Raw genomic sequence first — 27,096 nt, 5'->3', positions numbered from 1 at the left:
CCACACCTGCTCACAGGATGAGGGTGGTATTACAGCTTAGCCCTATCCACTTCCAAAGTGCTGAGCTGCAATACACTCACCCAGGGTCGGACTGGGATGCCAAGGGCCCACCAGTAACATTGACTTTGGGGGCCCACCTGCATGCAAATATTACACTTCCCTTATTCACAAATTTACCTACACCTCTATATAATAATAAACTGGGTAATAAGGTAAATGAATGGTGAGATGCTGTTTTTTTTCTATACAGAGTGCATCAAGTGAATTATACCAAGTACTGCCCATATAGTGGGGTTGGGGGCCGTATCTGCACAGGGGCCACCGGGGGATTCCCCCATGGGCTAGCACTCACCCCCTGAACAAGCGTGGCACTGATTCTGGAAGAAAGCGGCCATTTTACTAATGCTGGACACTCTAATTAAAGGGGTTGTCAATTTCCAGAAAATCTCAGTCCCTGGCTGCAGTATGTTAAAAAAAAAGCAACAAGAAAAGTGTTGCTTTATTCACCCTCCCCGGGTCCAGCACTAAGTTGCTGCGCTGATCATTTAGCTCCACGGCTCTGAGCAGGATGATCTGATTGGCTGCAGTGTTGACATGATGTCAGCGCTACAGATAGGGACAGACGGCGGCGGAGAATCAGCGTGCAGTAAAGCGTACTGTTTTGTTTTATAACAAACTGCCCAGGATTTTATTAAAGATTAAAAACCCCTTTAATTTAGTAGTCTCCCCCTTTTTTGCATTAGAACAGTAGTAGTTGCCCATAGCAACCGAATGACTGCTCCGCACTGAGCACACGGTCCGTGCGGTGTGGCCCAGTGATAAGGCAGGCTGTGGGGACAGTGCAGGTCAAGCGCCTAACGCCCCTCCCCCTTCTCTGTCTCTCCCAGCTGTGGGCGGGGACTAGGACAACGTGCGGCTGAGCCGTGTCACTCATCCGTCGGCGGTGCAGACAGCACGTCAGTGCGAGCGCTCCGGAGCCCGAGTAGTCGCTGTGCTGGCTCCTGCTAGTATTATGCTGGTCATGGAGGAGCTGAGGGAGATGGACTGCAGCGTACTGAAGAGGCTGCTGAAGAGGGAGGCCATGTATCCCGGCAGTCACCGCAGCGGCGGCTCCGGCACCTGCCTGCTCCTGGACTGCAGACCCTTCCTGGCGCACAGCGCAGGCTTCATCCGGGGCTCAGTGAACGTGCGCTGTAATACCATCGTGAGGCGCAGAGCTAAGGGCTCCGTGAGCCTGGAGCAGATGCTGCCCGCGGGCAGTAAGGACGAGGAAGAGGTGCTGCGCAGGCTGCGCTCAGGACTCTACTCCGCGGTCATCGTGTATGACGAGAGGAGCCCCCGGGCCGAGTCCCTGCGGGAGGACAGCACCGTGTCCCTGGTGGTGCAGGCTCTGCGGAAGGGCGCTGACAGCGCTGACATCTGCCTGCTGAAAGGTACAGTGGCTCCCCCATAGGGTGCTGCATGGCAGGGGGGCATTCATAGGGCAGCACTTCTGTATATTAGCCCCTGTACTGGGGGGTGCTAGGCCCCAATATGTACCATAGTCCCATCAGAGGGCGTACAGCTTGGATCTCATCCTCCATGATACCTGGTACCCAATGTGTACAAACATTCCCGGGTCACCGTTACCTGCAAAGATGGCTGACCGAAATGTCACAATCCGTGTGAAACTCTAAACCCTTGTTCCTTCCAGACACACCCCATACTACTGAAAAAGCCAAAATATCAGCTGTGCTTGTGTCTATATGCAATATCATCACTGTATTTACCTACAGGAATGATTGCAATTCTTGGGAAAACAATGGTTCAGGTTTTATTTTTTTATAATGAAATAGATCTATCACTTTGCTAATGAGTAACATGACCTCGCTCCGTGACCTACACCCGTCTATTATTTATAGAATGAGGGGTGTGGGTATAAAATATATATTCTATGTATTTATACAACTAATGAAAAATGTGGAAATTATTTTCCAATTAGCTGATTGCATAGAATATAGTATATGCAGTCTGATGTAACGCCCGACATTAGAGAGGTGTCACTACCAAGAATCATGTTGAATTGTCAAATCTTCCAGATTAGATTGCTAGCCAGTGATATTTTCTCCATCTAGTCTTATCAGTAAGACACCTGCTCTCTGCTTATCCTCTTTTTGGTCTCGGCCTTGACCCCTATTCCTGCACCCTGTGAGAACATGCCTTATGTTATTCCCTTGTTTGATCTTTTCATGTGCATTGGACCACAATGCTGTATTCTATTAAGCGGCCGAGCACAGGGCTGTCAGATGAACGATCTGTTTACATGAATTCTTTACCATTGCTCGCTCCATTTTTATACATGTACTTATTGTTTATAATCTGTTACATTTATAATCTGTTACATACAAAGCAAACAGTCTGACAGTAAGCACATCGCATTTTTGCTGCCCAAAATGTATAGGTTTTGGTTAGTAAAGCAAGGCTTTGTCTGTAGCCATCTTCTTCCATTCATAACTTCTTGATGGTAACTAGTCATTCCCATTCATAATTTTGCTTTTCCATATCTTAACCATTGTTTATGACATTGACCTATTTTCCCGGACCTCTCAATAGTTTTAATAAATTCTCCCTTAACAAGGCCTTTTTGTTAATGTCTAATTTTTCCCCCCCGACTTAAAATATTTCCCATCCAATTTTAGAATTCCTCTCTTGTCTGAGTATTAACAGCTCTTTACTACCCCCACACCTTCAGCCTGGTATTATCCAATGAAAAGACACAAGGGCTGTTGCCTTCTTGACAATCGAGGAAACCCTCAATAGCAATTAGCCTCCTGTTATTATAACGTACAATGCCACATTGTTAAGGCTTTTCACTCTAATTTACTTATTTCTAGAATTGAGCCACAGTTCAGTGTCACAAGGGGGTCAATATTTAGTGGAATGTAGGGACAGGATGTCTTGATTATCCTTTTTTTTAATGAAGTAATACACTGTTGAGAACAAAGGAAAAGGACAAACCTTGTGCCAGGTCTGGTGTTCTGTAAATGTATTAAAGCTCTGTGACAGTGCTGTGCATGTAGATAATTTCTTCTGTACAGAATGGCTACTGGTGTATATTGACAAAATGCAGAAACAAAAAAATTGAATCTGTCTGGACGTTCTACGTAGTAAAGTGTGATATAAATTATAAGCATGGGAAAAATAATTACCTAACCCCTTCTGATCATCTAGAACAGACATTAACTGTAGAAGAAGCAGGAGAGATAAGAAGTCATGCGCTAATGGCAGCGATATATGTGTGTGTGTGTGTGTGTGTGTGTGGCAAGCCACTTCCTTTCTTGTTTTCCTGTCAGTGTTCTTAATGAATTTTTTATTTACGGTATTTTACCAAAAACATACACTAGTCCGGTTTATGCTAACATTCTAGATTCTTATTCACTTTTGAAAACCTTTTTGTTCTTTACATACAGTCTTCCTGTACATAAAGTTAAGTACCTTCTCACACAAGACACCCCTTTTTACCTAATATTATAGTCTGTCTAGTTCAAATGACATAGGTTGGGGGGGGTATGTTGACCAAGATCCAGTAACTAGAATGAGATGACTGCAGTATTTAATAATATGCATGTCAAACAAGGCAAGACTGAAATTTATTTTTTTGTCTTTCCGATTTGAAGTAAACATTTTGTCAGTGTTCAGTACACTCAGCCTCCGCCGCATTCTAGGAATTGGGTGCTTGAGCACTGACACCCACTTTTGCCACTGAAAAATTTCTGAAGAAAGCTAAACTTGGAAATGGCCTTTTTGGGCTATGTTCCCACGATGAGAATTTTGGTGAGTTTTTCAAGCTGTGTATTTTCTCCGCTTCAAAAATGCATGGCCTTACAGTTCCAGCAAAGTGGATGGGATTTATACAAAAGTTCATGCCCTCTGTGCTTTTTTTTTTTTTTTTCGTTTACTCATGAAAAACTCAGCATGTCACTGAGTTTTATGTGCGGATTTTCCCCATAGACTTGCATTAGATGTGGAAAATCCGCAGGAAAAAAAAATCCGCACATGACTAGATCAATAAGTTTTGTTAAAGCCAAATACCAAGGAGTATCAAAAACAAAGCGGCTTTGTTTCAAACATGACCTACGAACAAGAGACAAAAAAAACGCATGTAAGGCCCTGTTGAAACGTCCATATAAAACCGGTACCTGAAAAAACAATACCTGTGGCATCAGTGTTTTACCGGTATGGCAAAAGAAATTATAAAGTTTCACCTCTCCCTTGCAAAATTATACACATACAGCACACAGATGCCACCTGTCTGCTGTATGTGTTTTCCACGGACCCACAGACTTGTATTGGCTCTCGTGCTGCCAGAAAAAAACTGACATGTCTGTGTGGTTTACACAGACGCACTGTCCGTGTAGAACACTGACCCTATAATTAATGGGTACTTGTGTTATCAGTGAAAGAAACGAATGCCACACGTACCGGAATGATGGATGTATGAAGGGGGACTTCTCCCTGCCTCGCTCTCCTAGACTTGACAGCTCTCTCCCTATAGACAGACAGACACCTGTCAGTCAAGGGCAGCAGCAAGAGACCTACGTCTTGTACTATTCATCCAATACACCTCATCCTTGGCTGGCTGTTAAAAGTATATTTCCTCTGAAATGCGGTGATTCTGAGTAACGCCTACATGGCTGGTATAATAGAATTGTTCTCTCGTGCATGCGGTCAGTGGTTTGAGCATAATGAATCAGCTGTTAGTTTCACTTTAATATTTAGGTATTTCCGGCATTTCGTAATCATGAAATGAACATTTGCCGCAAGCTTAAAATGCTTTTTGGCCAGCAGTCTTTGTTCAAGTGTAGACAGTCTATTGAGTGCATGAAAATGTAACATAGTTATTAAGGTTGAAGGAAGACTTTAAGTCCGTCTAGTTCAACCCATGTGTATAGTAAATAAATGTAATACACTGGACATAAAAGTTGCAAGAATATAGGAGTGTAGATGTTAGGATGCCATTCAAATGGTTACTCCCATCTTCCTAAATGCGTGTTGTTGGGCAGTGCTTTTAAATCCAAAGCAATTTCAAAATTTACTGCTGATTAACATTTTCATCTGTACTTGATTTTTAACGCTTTTCTTTTGTTTATAACTTGTTGCCATGGAGACCGACCAAAACTGCTGGCAGCAGAACATGTCCAGTGCTTCCAAGCTGTTTTCTATTGCACTTATATACTTTACAGCTGGTAAGCATTGCTGGAGCGTGTTGTTGCCTCTTAATCGTGGGCAGCGTCAGCGCTGTGCTTACAGCAGAGGTGTTGAGGCTCCTGGCAATGAGCTGTAAATAAGTGATATAATATCTCTAGAATGGCTGCATATTGTAAATGAGCTTGTTTTTACAAGCAATATCCGACAAAATCCATCTATGTAAGATTACAATTTGGACTTCTTTAACTGGTCAACCGCTTCCCTTGGAAAATTACTCTCCACTCTGGACAATAGTGTCTCCTAATTGTGTTTACCCCCCCTTTTCTCCTAGCATTAATATGTAAGCCATTTTAGGTCTGTCAGGTTGTGAAAATATCCTGGTTGGTGTGATCTTGCATTTTCTTTTTGGTCATTTGAGCAGTCAGCTGTTTTTGGTTTGGTAATTTTTTTGGCAGTTGTCCCACAACCTGTTTACTAGCCTTCAGGATCTAGTATTTGCAAGTGGTTAGGCCCTTTTAATCCTAAGCAAATGTTCTGTTAAAGAAATACACATGACTGTTGTTTATTATCCATACTTTGTGATACTATTCATTTGCACTATTGTATGGAGTCTAGTTAAAGGCTTTCCAACGACTAAATGAGGTTACTTTAATACATTGGCATTATCTGATTTTCAGAACATACCTGTTTGAATTATTTAATTTTTTTACATATGGACTCTTATCCCTGCTATCCACTTTTCTTGCACGATCCTTTAATGGTAAGTTAAGCGCTGCTAAGTTAGTGTGACCTCTTCAGTCGGTGAATTAAATGAAGAGGTACTGTAGATTACGCATTAGAAGCAAAGAACCTAGTTACCCTAAGTGTACGTTCCCATGTTCAGGAATTCCTGCGGTTTCGACATATTTATGCAGAATGCAGCAGCACCATGCATGTATCATGCTACCACATTGCAGTATAATGCAGGTATATGGGCTTGCGTTGTGACTTGCAGGCTACCGTGACTGCGACCAGCAAATTGCAAAAATTCAACTGGTCCTGGCTTTTTGCGACTTGCTTGTCACTGCTGTGGTACCCTGCGAGAGTCGCAGTGGAAGCCTATTCATTTGCATTATGTTGCAATGAGCTGCAGCAAAGAGCGTTTTTTACTGTATCCGGTGTTGTGATGAAAATTGGCACATGATCCCAGCTTTATGACTGCACCTTATTCACAAAGTTTCTAAATTTTTGCAAATTAGTTGAGCAAACATTTAGGAAACCTCTCTAGACATATTCAGAGATGCATCAAGTTTCTTGTGAATTTTCAGTACATATGTTTATTATTTATCATAGCACCATTCATTCCATGGCGCTTTACATGTGAAAAAGGTATACCTTAATAAAAAAAAGGTACATGTTACAAATATTGGCAAAAATTATTTCAGAAAGACAGCAAATGAAACATTTTCCCCCATGGTTTGGATATGCTACATTGATGGTCTAATAGGTCTGAAAGGACTGTATAGAAGTTCAGCAGATCTGTGTGTTTTTTTGTATTGCTACATTTCACCTTGGGGGAAAAAAATTGACACCTTGGTGATGTCCTTTTGTACCAGTGATACAGTGCAACTAGGGGCTGACTAGTTATTTGTTAGGCTGAGAAGATTACACAAATATTTGATGCATGATCAGTTTTTATCAGTGAGCCATGCAGTACTGTAAAGACATGGCACGCGATAGCAGTAGCTGTATTGATCTTTCACAGCCTTGTACCAAAAAAAAGCAGAAGTTTCTGCTATTTCAAGCTCTGTATCCAAGGACCTCAAGATCACTTGTGTATACCTAGTGTTGGTGATTGCTGGAACTGTCATCTAGACCTGTCCGGCGGGTGGAGAAAACGTTCAGAGGAATTTTTTTTCTGCACGTCGGAAAATCACTCAGCGACGGATCCTGCGCTGCCCGTCGTTGGCTATAATGGAAGCCTATGGACGCAGGATCCGTTGCTGACTGTGAAAAGCAGAAATCGGGTCCGCTGCACCCTGATAGTGCATTTGTTTGGAGGCTTCAGCAAGTAATCATCTCTGCTTTTTTCTCTGATTTTTTTTTTCAATTTTTTGGAGGATTTTTAAGTCCTCTTTTTGTGTCTGTGAGCTTTTACTTAATGTTTGTCAGATGCTCCATAACCTTCTTTCTCTTTCTTTATTATACGTGACACTTGACTCTGAGAGCAGTTGAATTCAATAGCTGCTTTTGCCTGATTTCACGCTAAGGGCTCATTATCACATGTGAGAAACTCAGATGATTCTCGCACGTCAATACCCGGCACTCAGATCGGAGCGTACGGCCGCGTAGCAATGCATGCAGCTGCACGCTTCGCTCCTGAGTGCCGGGTATTGACGTGCGAGACTCATCTGAGTTTCTCGCATGTGAGTATGAGCCCATAGGGTATGTTTCCACGGTCCGGAATGGCAGCGCTTTGGACGCAGCAGAAACCCGCTCAGTCCAAAGCACTGCCAGCTTTTGTACGTGCGGTGATTCCACATGTGCTCACTGAACACATGCGGAATCACCGCATCCTATAGACTGTGTAATTTATCTTGCGGAGACTGAGCGTCTTCGCAAAATAACTAGATATGCTGCGGTCCATAAAGACGTGTATCTGGTTATGCAGGTCTGCCACCTGTGTCTTTGAATGCATAGTGGAGATGGGATTTTGTAATATCCCCCTCCACTATGATGTAACATCTGTACGCAGCGTCCAATCCGCAGTGCTTCCTGACCGTGGAAACATACCCTAGTCATAATTAGCTTCCTGACATTTGGTGATAAATTTGTAAATGCCATGCTTTAACGGAAAAACATTATTGATAATAATTTATAAATATTATTTCTGAAAGATTAAAGTGTAAAAAGAAAAATATAAAAAATATGTATTGTTTGCATAACAAAATAATTGATATTCTAGCAGATACAAGTGTTTCAACTTTATTTGAAAGATGAAAGTAAAAAAAAAAAATATTTGTGGGCGATTCACTAACTTATAGATGCACCAGAATTCTGTCTGCGTTTCACCACATTGATTATGAATTTTAGACACCTTTTTGATTTAGGTGTGTGGTCTAGTGGAAAATGGTGTTAGTTGCAAGGAAATGGGCATGTTAAATAAAACGCTGCACAAAATGGTGCAAATTGTGATGTTAAATAGATGGTGTAAGAGTTAAAAAATTAGTCAGCTATGTCTTCCCCATTATTTTGTCTCTGGGACCGGAGTGTGCGGCTGCATAGAAATACATGCAGCAGAACGTTCTGGTCCCGAGTGCTGGCGGCAGTGCCGGGTATTGATGCAAGAGACTCGCGCGAGTTTCTGGTATCCCACTCGCAAGTGTAACCCCGGCCTAAAGCCCCCGTCACACTAAGCGAGGTCGCTAGCGAGATCGCTGCTGAGTCACAAGTTTTGTGACGCAACAGCGACCTCAGTAGCGTTCTCGCTATGTTTGACACGTAGCAGCGACCAGGCCCCTGCTGTGAGATCGCTGGTCGTGTCAGAATGGCCTGGACCTTTTTTTGATTGTTGAGGTCCCGCTGACATCGCTGAATCGGTGAGTGTGACACGGATTCAGCGATGTCTTCACTGGTAACCAGGGTAAACATCGGGTTACTAAGCGCAGGGCCGCGCTTAGTAACCCGATGTTTACCCTGGTTACCATCGTAAATGTAAAAAAAACAAACACTACATACTCACATTCCGGTGTCCGTCAGGTCCCCCGCCGTCTGCTTCCCGCACTGACTGACTGCCGGCCGTAAAGTGAAAGCACAGCACAGCGGTGACGTCACCGCTCTGCTGTTAGGGCTGGCGCTCAGTCAGTGCAGGAAGCGGACGCCGGGGGACGCGAAGGTGAGTATGTACTGTTTGTTTTTTTACATTTTACGCTGGTAACCAGGGTAAACATTGGGTTACTAAGCGCGGCCCTGCGCTTAGCAACCCGATGTTTACCCTGGTTACCCGGGGACCTCGGCATCGTTGGTCGCTGGAGAGCTGTCTGTGTGACAGCGACCACACAGCGACTAAACAGCGACGCTGCAGCGATCGGCATCGTTGTCTGTATCGCTGCAGCGTCGCTAAGTGTGACGGGGCCTTAACACTGAGGGCCGCTGTCAGACTCTATTGGAAGCTGCTCAATTCTTTGTCAAACAAAAGGATTGGATGATTGAATTCCACTGCCTAAACCATATGTCTCCTGACATCTATTGGATGGTCAGGAGGCACCCATACACACAGATGATTTGCTGAAATTGTAAAATTTGGCCAACTCCTATCTAATGTGTATGGGAGTTTTAAGTCCCTAAATTAGGCACAACACAGCAATAGTATTGGTAATTGCTAGTTTTATCTATTAAATGATAGTGTGTCCACAACAGATGTTCCTAATGTGTATGTAAAAAAAAAAGAAAACCAGTTACTCCCTTGATATTACGTTATGTTAAATTGAAGACTTTGCTGTTTCTTGCCTTCTGCTCAAAGTAGTGGAGGTCTTGCAGCATAAATTGACTGTCACTGCAAATTTGAAACATGCAGCATGTCTATTTCTGTTATTGTCATGGATTTCAACCTTTACAATGTGCAACTTGCTATAGCCTTCCAGTATGACTTAGGATAACAGCCAAACCAGAATCTCTAAGTCATATTGCAAGGCTCGTTAAGAAGTCGATACTGACTTTTAGGATCGTTGCTTCCAATAGGTGGCACTAGAGTTGTAGAAATCTTCCTCTCTGAAGAGACAATTTGGAATATTTAATTTCCCATAGGAGCATGCATGGCTTAGGGTACTGTCACACAGTGGCACTTTTGTCGCTACGACGGTACGATCCGTGACGTTCCAGCGATATCCATACGATATCGCAGTGTCTGACACGCAGCAGCGATCAGGGACCCTGCTGAGAATCGTACGTCGTAGCAGATCGTTTGGAACTTTCTTTCGTCGCTGGATCTCCCGCTGTCATCGTTGGATCGGTGTGTGTGACACCGATCCAACGATGCGTTCGCTTGTAACCAGGGTAAACATCGGGTTACTAAGCGCAGGGCCGCGCTTAGTAACCCGATGTTTACCCTGGTTACCGTCGTAAATGTAAAAAAAAAACAGTACATACTCACATTCCGGTGTCCGTCAGGTCTCTTGCCGTCTGCTTCCCGCACTGACTGACTCCCTGCGACCCTGCGCTTAGTAACCCGATGTTTACCCTGGTTACCCGGGGACCTCGGCATCGTTGGTCGCTGGAGAGCTGTCTGTGTGACAGCTCCCCAGCGACCACACAACGACTTACCAACGATCACGGCCAGGTCGTATCGCTGGTCGTGATCGTTGGTAAATCGTTTTGTGAGACGGTACCCTTAGAAGTCTCTTCACACTGACATGCCTGGCTTGGCTTGTCATTCTCCACAAGGAGAAACCTAACCCCTTAGACCCCAACCTTCACAATACAAAGGGTAAAATCTGTGGCAAATCCACACCATTTCTGCATTTACTGAGATAGGATTAGTGTTTCCTTGTGTTTCATTATATGGTTTCTCAGGTTGGTCTGTTAAGGTACCTTCACACGAAGCGATGCTGCAGCGATAGCGACAATGATGCCGATTGCTGCAGCGTTGCTGTTTGGTCGCTGGAGAGCTGTCACACAGACCGCTCTCCAGTGACCAACGATGCCGAGGTCCCCGGGTAACCAGGGTAAACATCGGGTTGCTAAGCGCAGGGCCGCGCTTAGTAACCCGATGTTTACCCTGGTTACCAGCGTAAAAGTAAAAATAACAAACACTACATACTTACCTGTGCGTCCCCCGGCGTCCGCTTCCTGTACTGTGTGAGCGCCGGCCCTAACAGCAGAGTGGTGACGTCACCGCTGTGCTTTTACTTTCACTTTAGGGCCGGCGCTCAGTCAGAGCAGGAAGCGGACGGCAGGGGACGCGCAGGTGAGTATGTACTGTTTGTTTTTTTTACTTTTAAGCTGGTAACCAGGGTAAACATCGGGTTACTAAGCGTGGCCCTGCGCTTAGTAACCCGATATTTACCCTGGTTACCAGCGTAAAACATCGCTGGTATCGTTGCTTTTGGTGTCAAACACGACGATACATGCCGGTCTGACGACCAAATAAAATTCTGAACTTTATTCAACGACCAGCGATATCGCAGCAGGATCCAGATCGCTGCTGCGTGTCAAACACAACGATATCGCTAGCCAGGTCGCTGCAAAGTCACGGATCGTTGTCGTTCTCGTTGTAAAGTCGTTTCGTGTGAAGGTACCTTTAGGGCAAAGTAACATGAAAGGTATTTAGAAAACATCAGCCCTAATCTGCCAAACACTTGGGTTTTCTCTTTTTGCCTGCACAATGTGTAAGTAGGTGGCAGTAGCATTAGTCATTGTTTAGAATGTGTACATGGCAGGAAGATAGTCCACAGTAGTATTTGTTTGCATTGTCAGATCCAGTTAAATAGATTATTGCATTATGAGTATATACGTTTTCAGGTGACTCATTCAGGATGGAAGTGAATGTTTTCTTGAAATCTATGTTGAAACTTAATAAGGTTAATATTGCCTGCAAATACAAAATGGGATTTTACCGCAAAGTACCAATTTGAAAGTCTTTCTCCAGCTCCACTGATATAAAATGATGCTAGAGAAGTCCTTGTTTTCTTCCCGTTAACCTCTGAGTAACTTGGGTGATAATCTGGCTAATATTAAGGCCTAATCATGTCTATCGACTGAAAACTTCTGATAGTGTTTTGGGACCTGACAGTCCAACTGAAATATTAAATGGAATCTGTTTAAACCGCCACTATTTGGTATTTACAACCTTACTCCTGCATTAAAATGTATTTCTTGTGCTATCTAAATGTGCCTATTTATGTAAAATCAACTTGTACATTGCCACAGAGACTATACAAATTAACCTGGACCGGGGCACTCCTTAGTATTAATCTTTCCCCAGTAGTTTCAATCACTCATCCCTGAACTCGTGTATGCGTGTGGCATCTTGGATACCCCAGAGTGGATGGTTGAGCTCTGTGCTGAGCCCAGAGAATGGGTGCTAATGTAGCCCAGTTGTAATAAATTTACCACCATTATTACCAATACTGATAGTTATATGCATATAAATGTAACATGATAAATATCTCTTGCCTTTCTATGTATAAACATACAATTATTCGTGGGAAACGAGAGGGATTTACTTAAACTGGGTTACATTAGTGCCCACACATACTTTGGGCTTAGCACTGAGTACCTTCATGGCAATTAAATGGCGTGAGAGGGGCAATACATCGCCTTCACTGCGAAAGCCCCAGCATCTAAAATGTTACATGCATGCATCGGTTCATGAGCCAACAAGATGATCCAGATGGTGTACAGAACATCAGTGATGCCTACATGGGCATGATCGAAGCTATGGGGGGAGGATTAGTACCAGGGAGTAAATGCCCCATTGGACTAACCCATGTTAATTTTCATATTGTCTGTGGATGTTTGTAAGTTGATTTTTGCTCAAATGGGTGCAATTATATAGAACAAGACACTTGTTATTTTGATTCCAGAATAGGGCTGTACAGCCTAAAGTTGGTGGCTTAACAGCATTTGGGGACTGGACAGGTTTTCTTTAACCCCTTCACGACATGTGCCATACATGTATGGCGCATGTAGTGTCTCCCTTTGATGTGGGCTCTGGCGCTGAGCCTACATCTTTCTCAGTTTTGAACAGCTGACATGTGCTCCTAATAGCTGCGGGTGGAATCGCCATCCACCCACTGCTGTTAACCTGGTAAATGCCGCTGTCAATCTCTGACAGCGGCATTTAATGTGATCACTCTGGAAGCGCGTCACTAATCCCGCCCATCTGCGCTTGTCACATGACCTCGGGTCGCCGATGGTTTGGCATGACAACCCGGGGTCTGGAGCAGTGGTTGTTATTGCTATAAGCGACACCCAACGGTCGGCGCTCATAGTAAGTGAGCATTTCTGCTACACACTGGCGTTCTGATCATCACCTGTGTGTAGCAGAGACGATCAGAAGATCGCAGCTTCTAGTGTCCCATGGAGACTATTGAAGCAAGTGAAAAGTAAAAAAAAAATAATAATTTTAACTTTTTTTTTTTTTTTTTTTTTAAATCAAACCCCTCCCCTTTCGCCCCATTCAAAATAAAACAAAAAATAAATACACGTTTGGTATCGCCGCGTTCAGAATCGCCCGATCGATCAAGATATAAAAATAATTAATCTGATCGGGGGGAAAAAAAAGTAAACACATCAGAATTACGTTTTCTTGGTTGCTGCAACATTGCATTAAAATGCAGTAGCGGGCGATTAAAAGATTACCGTATATCTACACCAAAATGGTGTATCATTAAAAATGTTAGGTCGGCACGCAAAAAATAAACCCACACCCGACCCCAGATCTCAAAAAATGGAGACTTTTTTTTTTTTTACTTTAGATTTTTTTTCACCACTTAAATAAAAAATAACCTAGAACCCAGTTTGGTGTCTATGAACTCGTAATGACCTTGAGAATTTTTTTTTAAATTTCACCTCACTTGGAAATTTTTTTGGTCCCGTTTTCCAATACACGATATGGTAAAACCAATGGTGTCGTTCAAAACTACAACTCATCCTGCAAAAAACAAGCCCTCATGTGGCGCAAAAATGAAAAATGGGCTGCGGCGTGAAGGGGTTAAGCAAAAAGATATGCAGTCTCTGACTCTGCCAAGATGAAACATGTAGATGCCAGGAAACTATAAAAATGTTTTGTTTGAAATCATGACTCTTTTTTTTTTTTACGTTCACTGTGTTTCTTTATCAAGTCACTTCTGAAATTACACTCCATTATTTATATTATGTCATTCACATCAGTGTATTGCATATATTGCCTTGCTAGAATTCAACATTAAGGCCATGTTCACACTTTGCGTTTTTTACCGCGGAACCGCCGCGATTTTGTTGCTGCGGGTCCGCAGCCGTTTCCATAGCGTTTCCATTTACATGTAAACCCTATGGAAACCGCAAACCGCTGTGCACATGCTGCGGGAAAAACCGCGCAGAAATGCAGCGGTTTAAAACCCGCAGCATGTCACTTCTTTGTGCAGAATCGCTGCGATTCTGCACCCATAGGAATGCATTGAACCGCTTTACTTCCCGCATGGGGCTGTGCCCACGTTGCGGGAAGTAAGCGGCTAATGTGCGGGTGGTACCCGGGGTGGAGGAGAGGAGACTCTCCTCCAGGCCCTGGGAACCATATTTGGGGTAAAAAAAAAAGAATACAAATAAAAAATCATGTTATACTCACCTCTCAGCGCTGCACGCGGCCGGCCAGTCAGAGTTGCTGTGCGAACAGGACCTGCGGTGACGTCGCGGTCACATGACCGTGACGTCACGAAGGGTCCTTCTCGCACATCATCTTTGGAACCGGACCGCCGGGTGCAGCGCCGAGGAGATCCGGACATCGGAGGGTGAGTATAACCAATTTGTATTATTTTTAACATTACTATTGATGCTGCATATTGCTGCATATGCAGCATCAATAGTATAGGTGGAAACCCGCAGCGGAAACCGCGGAACAAACCGCGATAAATCTGCAGGGATAACCGCAGCGGTTTTGCCCTGCAGATTTATCAAATCCGCTGCGGGAGAACCCGCAGAGGGACGCCGCAAAGTGTGAACATGGCCTAAGGGCTCATACTCACTTGCGCGAGACTCGGATGAGTATCGCACGGCAATACCCGGCGTTGCTGCCAGCACTCAGATCGGAGTGTGCGGCTGCATAGGAAAACATGCAGCCGCACGCTCCGCTCCTCTGTGCTAGGTGCAGTGCCGGGTATTACCGTGCGATACTCATCTGAGTCTCGCGCAAGTATGAGCCCTAAAAGGGAGTCTGTCACCAGGTTTTTGTTGTTTAATCTGAGAGCAGCACATGTGTAGGGCAGAGACCCTGATAACAGCGTTGTCACTTATTGAGCAGCTTGCTGGCATTTTGATAAAATTATTGTTTTATCTGCTGCAGATCTAGCAGTTCTCTGAATTCCAAGCTCTGTATACTCCACCCACACCGTTGATTGGCAGTCCATGTCCAGTGTATACAAAGGCTCCCAATCGGCGGTGGGGGAGGGGTTATATAGAGCTCATGTACAGGTTTGACTACATGACAGCAGGTTTACTAGTCCTCTGATGAGAATCTCCTGCTGATCAAACAGGGATTTTATTCAAAACTACCCTAAGCAGCCCAGTAATTAAATAAATCACTGAAATGACTAAGAACCGCAAGGTTCGAAATGCGTCTGCCCATACAAACTAGCCCCTCTGGGGGCAAGTGACATATATGCTGTATGCTATTATGCTGTCATTTTTAAAGAATTTTATATCATTAAACTACAGATTTTATGGGACAAAAGGAGCTGGAAATACCTATTTTTTTTAATCAAATTCCCTTTAACCCCTTATTGACTGCCAATACACCTTTTAACAGCGGCAATTAAGGGTACTTATTCCTCAGCGCCGCTTTTTAACGGCACCAAGAAATAAGTGTATAGCGCCCCCTGCAGCAGAACATCTCCGGGGTCTCGGCTACCGGGGGTAGCTGAGTCCCCAGAGTCACATGATCGCCGTTATTCACCAAATAACAGCGATCACAAAAGTCTGATTTTCCATTAAGAGAGAGAGAAATGGGGTCCCTCGGTACCTCCGCTATCCCTGGACCCTCCTGCTCCATCCCCCGGCCCTCCACATCATCTTTCTGGAAAAAATGGCGGGCGCATGCACAGTGCGCCTGCCGAGATTTGTCGGACAGTACCCGGCAACAATAGATTTTTCCTATTGATTAATTTTGATCACTGTGATGGACCCTATCACAGTGAGCAGATGTCATATTGACACCCCAAAAGTCACCTCAAATGTGAGGTGGTCCCTAAAAAAAGAAAATGGTTTTGTATATTTTGTTGGAAAAATGAGAAATTGCTGGTTCGCTGGTCAACTTTTAACCCTTATAACGTCCTAACGTACAAAAAAAAAAATTGTTTCCAAAATTGTGCTGATATAAAGTTGACATGTGGGACATATTTATTAACTATTTTGGGTGACCATCCCATGTCTGTTTTGACAGTCTAGGAAATATAGACTGACTATTTTTCGAGTTAGTTTGCATACAGACTTGAGAAAAACATTAGGTTTCTGCTGTAGATATTTCATTTAACCCCTTTTCGACGTTGGGCGTAATAGTACGCCCACGTCGGAATCTCTCCCTTTGATGTGGGCTCTGGCACTGAGCCCACATCTTTGCCTGCACATGTCAACTGTTTTGAACAGCTGACATGTGCCTCTAACAGCCACGGGTGGAATCTCGATCCTCCCACAGCTGTTATCCTGCTAAATTCTGCTGTCAATCTTGTGACAGCCGCATTTAACTTGCACTACGGAAATCCTACCCATTGGTGACCCCGTCATGTAATGGCGGTTCACCGAGGGGTTGGCAGGGCCGACCAGACTGCTGCGGTTTCTAGTCTCCCATAAAGACTATTTGCATGCTTCAAAAGTGTGTATGTGTGTATGTATGTATGTGTGTGTATGTATGTATGTATATATATGTGTATATATATATATATATATATATATATATATATATATATATATATATATATATATATATATATATATATATATATATATATATACACACATACACACATACACACTCACCGGCCACTTTATTAGGTACACCTGTCCAACTTCTTGTTAACACTTAATTTCTAATCAGCCAATCACATGGCGGCAACTCAGTGCATTTAGGCATGTAGACATGGTCAAGACAATCTCCTGCAGTTCAAACCGAGCATCAGTATGGGGAAGAAAGGTGATTTGAGTGCCTTTGAACGTGGCATGGTTGTTGGTGCCAGAAGGGCTGGTCTGAGTATTTCAGAAACTGCTGATCTACTGGGATTTTCACGCACAACCATCTCTAGGGTTTACAGAGAATGGTCCGAAAAAGAAAAAAAATCCAGTGAGCGGCAGTTCTGTGGGCGGAAATGCCTTGTTGATGCCAGAGGTCAGAGGAGAATGGGCAGACTGGTTCGAGCTGATAGAAAGGCAACAGTGACTCAAATCGCCACCCGTTACAACCAAGGTAGGCCTAAGAGCATCTCTGAACGCACAGTGCGTCGAACTTTGAGGCAGATGGGCTACAGCAGCAGAAGACCACACCGGGTACCACTCCTTTCAGCTAAGAACAGGAAACTGAGGCTACAATTTGTACAAGCTCATCGAAATTGGACAGTAGAAGATTGGAAAAACATTGCTTGGTCTGATGAGTCTCGATTTCTGCTGCGACATTCGGATGGTAGGGTCAGAATTTGGCGTAAACAACATGAAAGCATGGATCCATCCTGCCTTGTATGGAGCATCTTTGGGATGTGCAGCCGACAAATCTGCGGCAACTGTGTGATGCCATCATGTCAATATGGACCAAAATCTCTGAGGAATGCTTCCAGCACCTTGTTGAATCTATGCCACGAAGAATTGAGGCAGTTCTGAAGGCAAAAGGGGGTCCAACCCGTTACTAGCATGGTGTACCTAATAAAGTGGCCGGTTATATTCAGAAGCTTGGACACACCTCATTTAAGGATTTTTCTGTATTTTCATGACTATGAAATAATTAAACCTGACAGGGCACACCTGTGAAGTGAAAACCATTTCCGGTGACTACCTCTTGAAGCTCATCAAGAGAATGCCAAGAGTGTGCAAATCAGTCATGAAATCAAAAGGTGGCTACTTTGAAGAACCTAGAATATAAGACATATTTTCAGTTGTTTCACACTTTTTTGTTAAGTATATAATTCCACATGTGTTAATTCATAGTTTTGATGCCTTCAGTGTGAATGTACAATTTCCATAGTCATGAAAATACAGGAAAATTTTTAAATGAGGTGTGTCCAAACATTTGGTCTGTACTGTGTATGTGTATATATATATGTATGTGTGTGTGTGTGTGTGTATGTATGTGTGTGTGTGTATATATATATATATATATATATATATATATATATATATATATATATATATATATTATGCCCTCAGCGAGCACCGTATCACGAAAAATTGAAATGCTATAGGTCTCAGAAAATGTAGCCATTTGGATTTTTTTTTTCGCGACTTAAAATAAAAAAGAACCTAGACATGTTTGGTGTCTATGAACGCGTAATGACCTGGAGAATCATAAAGGCAGGTCACTTTTAGCATTTAATTAACATGGTAAAAACAAAACTGGAATCACACTTTTTTCTCAATTTCACTGCACATGGAATTTTTTTTTCCCATTTTCCAGTACAAGATATGTTAAAACCAATGGTGACGTTAAAAAGTACAACTTGTCCCGCAAAAGACAAGTCCTCACATGACTATTTTGACCAAAAAACAAAAAAGTTATGGCTCTGGGAAGAAGGGGAGTGAAAAATGAAAATACCTCTGGTCATGAAGGTGTTACATTGCTACGTTTTCCAGGTGCCTGCAGTCCACATCTTCAAGTAACTATTGAGCAGGTTTGGGAATGTGCCCATATGAACATCAATGCTGTTTTGTTGGAAACAATGGGGTTTATTTTGTCAGCTTTTTCCTCATGGAACATTTTGCAGCACAAAAATTAGCAATTTTGACACTAGAAAAAAATGTGAAAATGCTGCTTGAATATATGATTCTTAATCTCATAGGGACATCTTGCTATCAGATCGAATTGTGTATTTATCATCATATAAAGTAATGGCTTATTTTTTTTTTGAAGATGCCATCACCTTCTGGTTGGTGGAGGGCTGATTACCAGGACTCCTGCGAGGCTTAGAATTACAGGGGATAGTGCAGCGGCATTATTCACATTTCCATTACTATTGGAGTGTTGTTATAATGCATTTGTCGTACATCTGCATAAAACAAGCTGCTTGCGATATTCAGTGACTAACCAGCTGAGATGACCTAATCTCTTCCTTTCATGCTCTCTTGGTTCATCCCCCTTGCTGATATATACTGCCTGCTGCCATAGAAACTGATCTATGCAACTGGTATATTCGTTGATAGTGTTCTGCGCAGCTTTGCCATTAATATGAATAATTTCAGTGTTGGATAAGACTGTCAGCAAAGATTCTCGCTGCAGGCATATTGACGATAATTAATGGACGTGGGAAGTCTTTCCTTGGATGCAGTTGCAACCTAGGTCCATTCAGAAAATTCTGAGCCACCCTTGGGAAATTAAAACAAGGCAGCTGCTTCGCTTCCTTCCTGAGCTTGTGTTTCCAGTTGTAGCTGAGGTGTTAATCTTGCCTCCCACTCAGATTTTCCCTACGGTTCATTCATAAATGTGCACACAGCTTTCCATGCTTTATCTTCAGCGCAAATTTAGCATTTATTAGAAACCAAGCAACCCGTTTTGGATGAAGCATACATTTACATGCTTGATGCTTTGTGGCGATGGAAAAGTACTCTATTACATTATTCTTGATATAGTTATTTATAAAGTACACATGTCATCCTAAATACACTTCAACTGTGAGCGACAGAATCTTTAAAAAAAAATCCATAAAATCACATTGTATGATTTTTACATAATAAATTTGCATTTTATTGCATGAAATAAGTATTTGATACAATGAACAGAACATATTTGGTAAAGAAACCCTTGTTTGCATTTAGAGTTCAGACATTTCTTGTAGTTCTTGACCAAGTTTGTACACACTGCAGCAGGGATTTTGGCCCAGTCCTCCATACCAGAGGTGTCAAACTGCATTCCTCGAGGGCCGCCAACAGGTCATGTTTTCAGGATTTCCTTGTATTGCACAGGTGATAATTTAATCACCTGCACAGAATGATTCCAGCACCTTGTGGAATGCTAAGGAAATCCTGAAAACATGACCTGTTGGCGGCCCTCGAGGAATGCAGTTTGACACCTCTGCTCCATACAGATCTTTCCGGTTTCGGGACAGTGGCTGGGCAACATTGAGTTTCATCTCCCTCCAAAGATTTTTTTTTTTTTATTGGGTTCGGGTCAGGAGACTGGCTAGGCCACTTAAGGACCTTGAAATGGTTCCTACAGAGCCATTCCTTAGTTGCCCTGGCTGTGTGTTACGGTCATTGTGCTACTGGAAGACCCAGCCACGACCCATCTTCAATGTTCTTACTGAGGGAAGGAGGTTGTTGGACAAAATCTTGCCATACATGAACCCCATCCATTGTCCTTTCACTACGGTGCAGTCATCCTGTCCCCTTTTGCAGAAAAGCATCCCCAAAGTAGGTTACCCCACCATGCTTCATGTTTGGGATAATGTTCTTGGGGTTGTACTCGTCCTTCTTCCTCCAAACACGGCGAGTGGAGTGGATACCAAAAAGTTCTACTTTGGTCTCATCTGACCAAATGACCTTCTCCCATGCCTCCTCTGGATCATTTAGATGGTCATTGGCAAACTTCAAATGGGCCTGAACATGTGCTGGCATGAGTAGGGGGACCTTACATGCCCTGCTGGATTTTAATCCATGATGGCATAGTGTGTTACTAACAGTAATCTTTGAGACTCTGGTCCCAGCTCTCTTCAGGTCATTGACCAAGTCCTCCTGTGTACTTTTGGGCTGATTTCTGATCCTTCTGAGAACCATCCTTGCCACATGAGGGGAGATCTTACATGGAGCCCCAGACCAAGGAGGATGGACAGTTATCTTGTGTTTCTTCCATTTTCGAATAATTGAGTCAACAGTTGTTACCTTTTCATCAAACTACTTGTCTATTGGCCTGTAGTTCATCCAAGGCTTGTATAGGTCTACAATTTTTTACCTGGTGTCTTTAGACAACTCTTTGGTCTTGGCTATGGTAGAGAGGTTGGAGTTTGTGTGGACAGGTGTCTTTTTATATTGGTAGCGCATTCAAACAGGTGCAATTAACAGTTAATGAGTGCAGAGTAGGATGGCTTCTTAAAGAAAAACTAACAGGTCTGAGAGAGTCCGAATTCTTCCTGGTTGGTAGGTGATCAAATACTTATTTCATGCAATAAAATATGATTTAATTATTTAAAAAATCATACAATGTGATTTTTGTTTATTTTATTAGATTCTGGCTCTATATTTTAGATATTTTTGTTCTTTCTTTCCACCTTTTGGTTACATGTTTTGAGAGATTCTGTATATTGTGTATCTACATATACTTAGTTATGTGCATATAATATTTAGGTTAAAATAATTTTTGCACTTTGGTTTCATGAAAAATGCTGCATCATTTGCTTACTATAGTCTGTGTTCCACAGTTTATTGTTGGCTGCAAAAGGAGTTCTGAGTCCAGCAGTGAGCTCATGCTGTGAGGGTCTGTCCCAGAGTTTGTTTTTGTCCTTTTTCTGAGCTCCTCTAAGCTTATTTATGACCATAGACCACATCAAAGTTGAATGTATAGGGAAACAAAGCCTCTAAAACCCAAATGGTGCAAAATTTAAGTGACCCGATTACAAAAAATGCTTGTTTTTTGTGCAAAAAAATTTCTGAGAAATATTGTCTCCCCAAAGGTGGACAAGTCCTTTAAATTCTCGCCAGTGAGGCAAATTAACATCTCGATAATGAAAAAGTAGTTAGTGTCACCATGGCCATCTTTCCTTGTACCTGATCCCATCATGTCTAGTCTCCAATCAGATTGCTTTATAAAAAAAAAAGACATTATTTTCAAAGCACTGTATATTAAAATCCTTGGATATAGTCACAGATTGACAGTGTAGCAGTCCTGGCTTATCTTTTGTTGACAGTTAAGATGTCTTATTAATGGTCATGCAAAACCACAGCATTATCTGTGGTATGCACTCTGTTTAATTTGTGCAATTACCTATTGTCTCAGGTGGACCTCTTGATTTCTTGTGATATGCCTCATCAAAGCATAGCCAGCTCTTTGTGTAGCTCAGTCCATTAGTGAATATACAGTCAACACAATTGTTTTTTATAGCTCCCACCAATTCTGCTGATTTTTTCTATATATCCAGTTTGTGAATTATCCATATTTTTTTTCTCTATACTGTTATACCTGTTCTAAAACAAAAAAAAAAAAAAACAAAAAAAAAAAAACACTTGACATTTTGGGTTAATAATATGGTATCCTGGTGCTATAACCTTATTGTCATTAAATAAGGTTTCATATTTACTTACATGGAAAAAGAGACATAAGGTCAAGCAGTTCAACCTTTCTCAGATCGTTTTTGCTTCATCCATTGCAAAATAATTGCAGCCCTCAGCTCCATTTGTCATTAGATAATCTTTTTATAGGATGTTATTTTAGTATCTGCCATTTCTATGTAGTAAAGCTATCCAATTTGGTTTCTCCTGAGTTGCAATATCTTTTTAAACAGTGTTTTGTTTTGTTTTTGTGTTGCAGGAGGATATGAGAGATTTCATTCTGAGTATCCAGAATTCTGTGCAAAATCCAAATCCATAAACAGTATTTCACTACCTGCCTCTACCAGCATCGAACCTGCTGGAACAGGCTTCAGTTCATGTACAACACCACTACATGATCAGGTAACCATGATGAATTATTTATGTACAATGAACAAATGCTCTACACAATATGCAAAATTGTTACCTTTTTTTGTTAAAATACTAGTGAGCAGCAAGTTTTGAAATGGTGCAAATGAGGAATGCACAGCACACCTCTACATCCTCAGATGTAGTGATAGTTAAACCACTGAAAAAATCGAACAGATCAGGTGGAGACTAAAGGCCCCCCCCCATACATTAAAATATAACTTTTACTGGATATAGTTAAAATGCTTCACAAAGATAAGGTGTAACACTTGAACAGACAAACAAACAAAGCGTTGGTGGTTCTCTAGATAAAGTGCTTGGTTAACACCCCTAGGTAATAGCCTACTAACCACCAAAGTACAACGACTATTGCTGGGACTATTCAGGTTCACAAAAAGAACAACAACCCAGCCAATATAATGTACTTATCAGCACGAGTATGCACTCCCAAAACTACTAAAGCTCTGTAGGGTTATTAACCCCAGACACACTCAAAAGAGACCCTATTATGGGAACTTTAGATTTGGGATAATGCAATGGATACTATATTATACAGTCTAGTGGCAACCAGCCCACAGACTGATTATGCTGCGTAGCGTAAATCTGTATCCAATAACATGGCTGGAAAAATAACATAGAACGGTCTCACCCGGAGCTGTCTCAATCAGACCCTTTCAGCTCTGCTCATGGCCGTGGACCTCTTCCCCTTCTTTCCCGACGCGTTTCGATAGTTTCTCATCAGCTCCGGGTGAGACAGCTCCGGGTGAGACCGTTCTATGTTATTTTTCCAGCCATGCTATTGGATACAGATTTACGCTACGCAGTATAATCAGTCTGTGGGCTGGTTGCCACTAGACTGTATAATATAGTATCCATTGCATTATCCCAAATCTAAAGTTCCCATAATAGGGTCTCTTTTGAGTGTCTCTGGGGTTAATAACCCTACAGAGGTTTAGTAGCCCCCGGAAGAACAGGCGAAACGCGCGTCGGGGTGGGACAATCGCTCAGGCTTTTGGCACGCCACTTGGTAAATATATTTATACGTATCTCTGTACATATATACCCGCACTTTGGTGACTCTGATTGGATTTGAACTTGTAAGAAGGACCCGTAGCAGGTTTTCCCCACTTAGATATGATTTATCAGTGGTAGCCTTTGATATTTTAATAAGGGTTCAGGCCATTATGTATTATTTTCATCTTGATTAAGGAGCATCCATAGTAGCGTGGTGCAATAAGAAGTATATATGTATAGTGCCTTAGACTTGAGTGACTATTTAGTTGCACTGTGAGGTACCTTGTTTTTATTGTTATATCTAAATTTTGTCAATAAAGTTGTATATTTTGCATTCCTTGAGCCATGTTATGAATTCTTATGGTTCTGTTGTTTCATATTACTAGAGGTGTTAACCAAGCACTTTACCTAGAGCGCCACCAACGCTTTGTTTGTTTGTCTGTTCAAGTGTTGCATCTTATCTTTGTGAAGCATTTTAACTATATCCAGTAAAAGTTATATTTTAATCCTTTATATAATTTACTTGAATTTTTTCGGGGATTATACCACAGCTGATTCTAGCCCCCCCATACATGTTAGAAGTCGGAAGAACACGGATTTCAGCAGGATCGGCCAACCATCTTATGTGTGTGGGGGCCTCTTGAGTGTTCCCCAACAAGTGATGTTGAGGACATGCAGTTAAAATTAATTTGCCCTTTTTATTGGGGCTGAGCCAAGCAATCCTGTGTTTAGGGAAGTCAAGAGAGCTTTCAGCTAGATGATCGCTCAGCCTATTGCTATCTATTGTGTATGGCCTGCATTACTCCTGTTTTCTCAGTAAGGGTACTGTCACACAGTGCCATTTTGATCGCTACGACGGCACGATCCGTGACGTCGCAGCGATCGTATGATTATCGCTCCAGCGTCGTAGACTGCGGTCACACGTTGCAATCACGGCGCTGGAGCGATGCCGAAGTCCCCGGGTAACCAGGGTAAACATCAGGTTACTAAGCGCAGGGCCGCGCTTAGTAACCCGATGTTTACCCTGGTTACCAGCGTAAACGTAAAAAAAACAAACAGTATATACTCACATTCCGGTGTCTGTCCTCCGGCGTCTCAGCTTCTCTGCACTGTGTAAGCACAGCGGCCGGAAAGCAGAGCGGTGACGTCAGACGTCACCGCTGTGCTCGCTTTCTGGCTGGCCGGCGCTCACAGTGCAGAGAAGCTGAGACGCCGGAGGACAGACACCGGAATGTGAGTATGTACTGCTTGTTTTTTTTACTTTTACGCTGGTAACCAGGGTAAACATCGGGTTACTAAGCGCGGCCCTGCGCTTAGTTACCCGATGTTTACCCTGGTTACAAGCGAACACATCGCTGGATCGCTGTCACACACAACGATCCAGCGATGTCAGCGGGAGATCCAGCGACGAAAGAAAGTTCCATACGATCTGCTACGACGTACGATTCTCAGCAGGATCCCTGATCGCTGCTGCGTGTCAGACACAGCGATATCGTATGGATATCGCTGGAACGTCACAGATCGTACGGTCGTAGCGATCAAAGTGTGACTGTGTGACAGTACCCTAAGATGCAAGATGACTTGCCTGCATAAGTCACTTCTAGGTTTCATGTTTTTTCCCCATGTCAGTAAAAATTTAAGGAAACCTTAAAAAGGACTTTGAGGCAACATAGTTGCTGAAATATCATATTAATATTCTCATATTTTTTTTCTGTTTTGAACAGGGTGGTCCAGTAGAGATCTTGCCGTTCCTTTACCTTGGCAGTGCATATCATGCTGCCCGAAGAGATATGTTGGATGCCTTAGGTATCACCGCCTTACTGAATGTATCTTCTGATTGCCCCAACCATTTTGAAGGTCACTTTCAGTATAAATGTATACCGGTAGAAGATAATCATAAAGCGGATATTAGCTCTTGGTTCATGGAAGCAATAGAATATATTGGTAAGTGGATATATAAGAATTGGTTTCCTCTTGCCACAAAAAGTTTCTTTTTTTTTTTTTTTTTTAATTTATTAAGTCATGAATTGCATATAGAGAGAGCCCAATAATCTCCAATAGTCTTATTCTTTGTACTGTCTAATAAAAAAAAATACATAATACTTTGTTGGCAAGAAGTACAGTATAAATTCAAAAATCTAAATAGTGCAAATTACAAGTTCGTAAAGGAAATTGCTAGAACGGTATCGTAAGGGACAGGAAACTGGTTAGTGAAACTCCCTTAAAAAATAACAAGAAATTCCATCATCGGTTAATGTTTAATATAGCAATACTGCTGAACAGATATTTATATTTTAATGAATGTCTGCAAAAGAACTATAGAAACATTTGCAAGGAAAGGTCAGCGCTTTACATGTTGTTTTTGCCAATGATTAAAAGTTTGTTTTTGTATTTATTTTTTCAGATTCAGTGAAAACTAATCATGGACGTGTACTTGTGCATTGCCATGCTGGCATTTCTCGTTCTGCCACAATCTGTTTGGCCTACCTAATGATGAAGAAAAGAGTAAAATTGGAAGAAGCCTTTGAGTTCGTGAAGCAGCGCCGGAGCATAATCTCTCCGAACTTTAGTTTCATGGGACAGTTGTTACAGTTTGAATCTCAGGTCTTGACCACTACGTGTGCTACAGAGGCTGCCAGTCCTTCGGCTACTCTTTTAGAACGTAGTAAAAATTCCTCGTCGCCGACATCTCCTTTTGTCTTCAGCTTTCCAGTATCAGTAGCAGCTACCAGCAGCCTTCCTTATCTTCATAGTCCCATCACAACTTCACCCAGTTGCTAAAAGTGCGGGAAGTGAAGCAACTGACTTTACCCAGTTTTGGCTATTTTAGGCCAAAAGATCTTTTATATAAAAAGCTGAGTTTTCATCAAGGAAAAATGTCAATTCCGAAATAATCAAAGGGTAAAACCCAATAAGCAATAATAATTTAAATTTTTCCATGTCCAAAGCCATTTGAGCTTGTAGTGTTTTGCTTTTATTTGTAGATTTTATTGGTTTCTCTTCTCTTTTTGCTTTTATAAATATTTATATATAAACCTTGATATTTCATGTTCAACTTGTATTTATTACTTTTTTATTACGAAATGGCTTCAGGGCAGCTTTAAGTTTTAAGTAAGATAAAGTTTGGGAAATTTTACATTTTCCCAAAGTGCCTATTTTTTATTTTGTTTGATCCCACCTCCACCTTCCAGCTTCAAACTGCAATTTTATTTTTTGTATTTGAAAACTTTGTCCTCCAAGGTATCAAAATGCAATAAAAGGAAAAGAAAAGCAACATTTCTTGAACAATGATATTTCTATATAATCTAATCAAGAGCACAAGAAGGGTTAGATTGAACTTTTGGCATTAACCATCGTAGC

At 42.2% G+C, this 27,096-nt stretch overlaps 1 protein-coding gene across 1 annotated transcript; it reads left to right on the top strand.

Annotated features, from left to right (window-relative positions):
- The first annotated feature begins 843 nt into the window (after window positions 1-843).
- DUSP4 (dual specificity phosphatase 4) lies at window positions 844-26,777 on the top strand. The gene is made up of 4 exons (XM_077273990.1): window positions 844-1,433; window positions 22,574-22,716; window positions 25,461-25,680; window positions 26,141-26,777. The coding sequence occupies exons 1-4, from the start codon at window positions 1,013-1,015 to the stop codon at window positions 26,515-26,517; spliced, it is 1,161 nt and encodes a 386-aa protein (XP_077130105.1). The 5' UTR covers window positions 844-1,012; the 3' UTR covers window positions 26,518-26,777.
- The last annotated feature ends 319 nt before the right edge of the window (window positions 26,778-27,096 follow it).

Source organism: Ranitomeya variabilis, chromosome 1, assembly GCF_051348905.1.
Source record: "Ranitomeya variabilis isolate aRanVar5 chromosome 1, aRanVar5.hap1, whole genome shotgun sequence".
Lineage (NCBI taxonomy): Eukaryota > Metazoa > Chordata > Amphibia > Anura > Dendrobatidae > Ranitomeya > Ranitomeya variabilis.
The sequence above is the reverse complement of the archived record's forward strand: the minus strand, read 5'-3'. Positions and strand labels throughout refer to the sequence as shown.

Bases quoted from the DNA above. Each gene is read 5' to 3' on its own strand.
- DUSP4 (XM_077273990.1), top strand. From the start codon at position 1,013: ATGCTGGTCATGGAGGAGCTGAGGGAGATGGACTGCAGCGTACTGAAG. The intron at 22,717-25,460 runs GTAACCATGATG...TGTTTTGAACAG, and splicing joins CAACACCACTACATGATCAG to GGTGGTCCAGTAGAGATCTT. The intron at 25,681-26,140 runs GTAAGTGGATAT...TTATTTTTTCAG, and splicing joins GGAAGCAATAGAATATATTG to ATTCAGTGAAAACTAATCAT.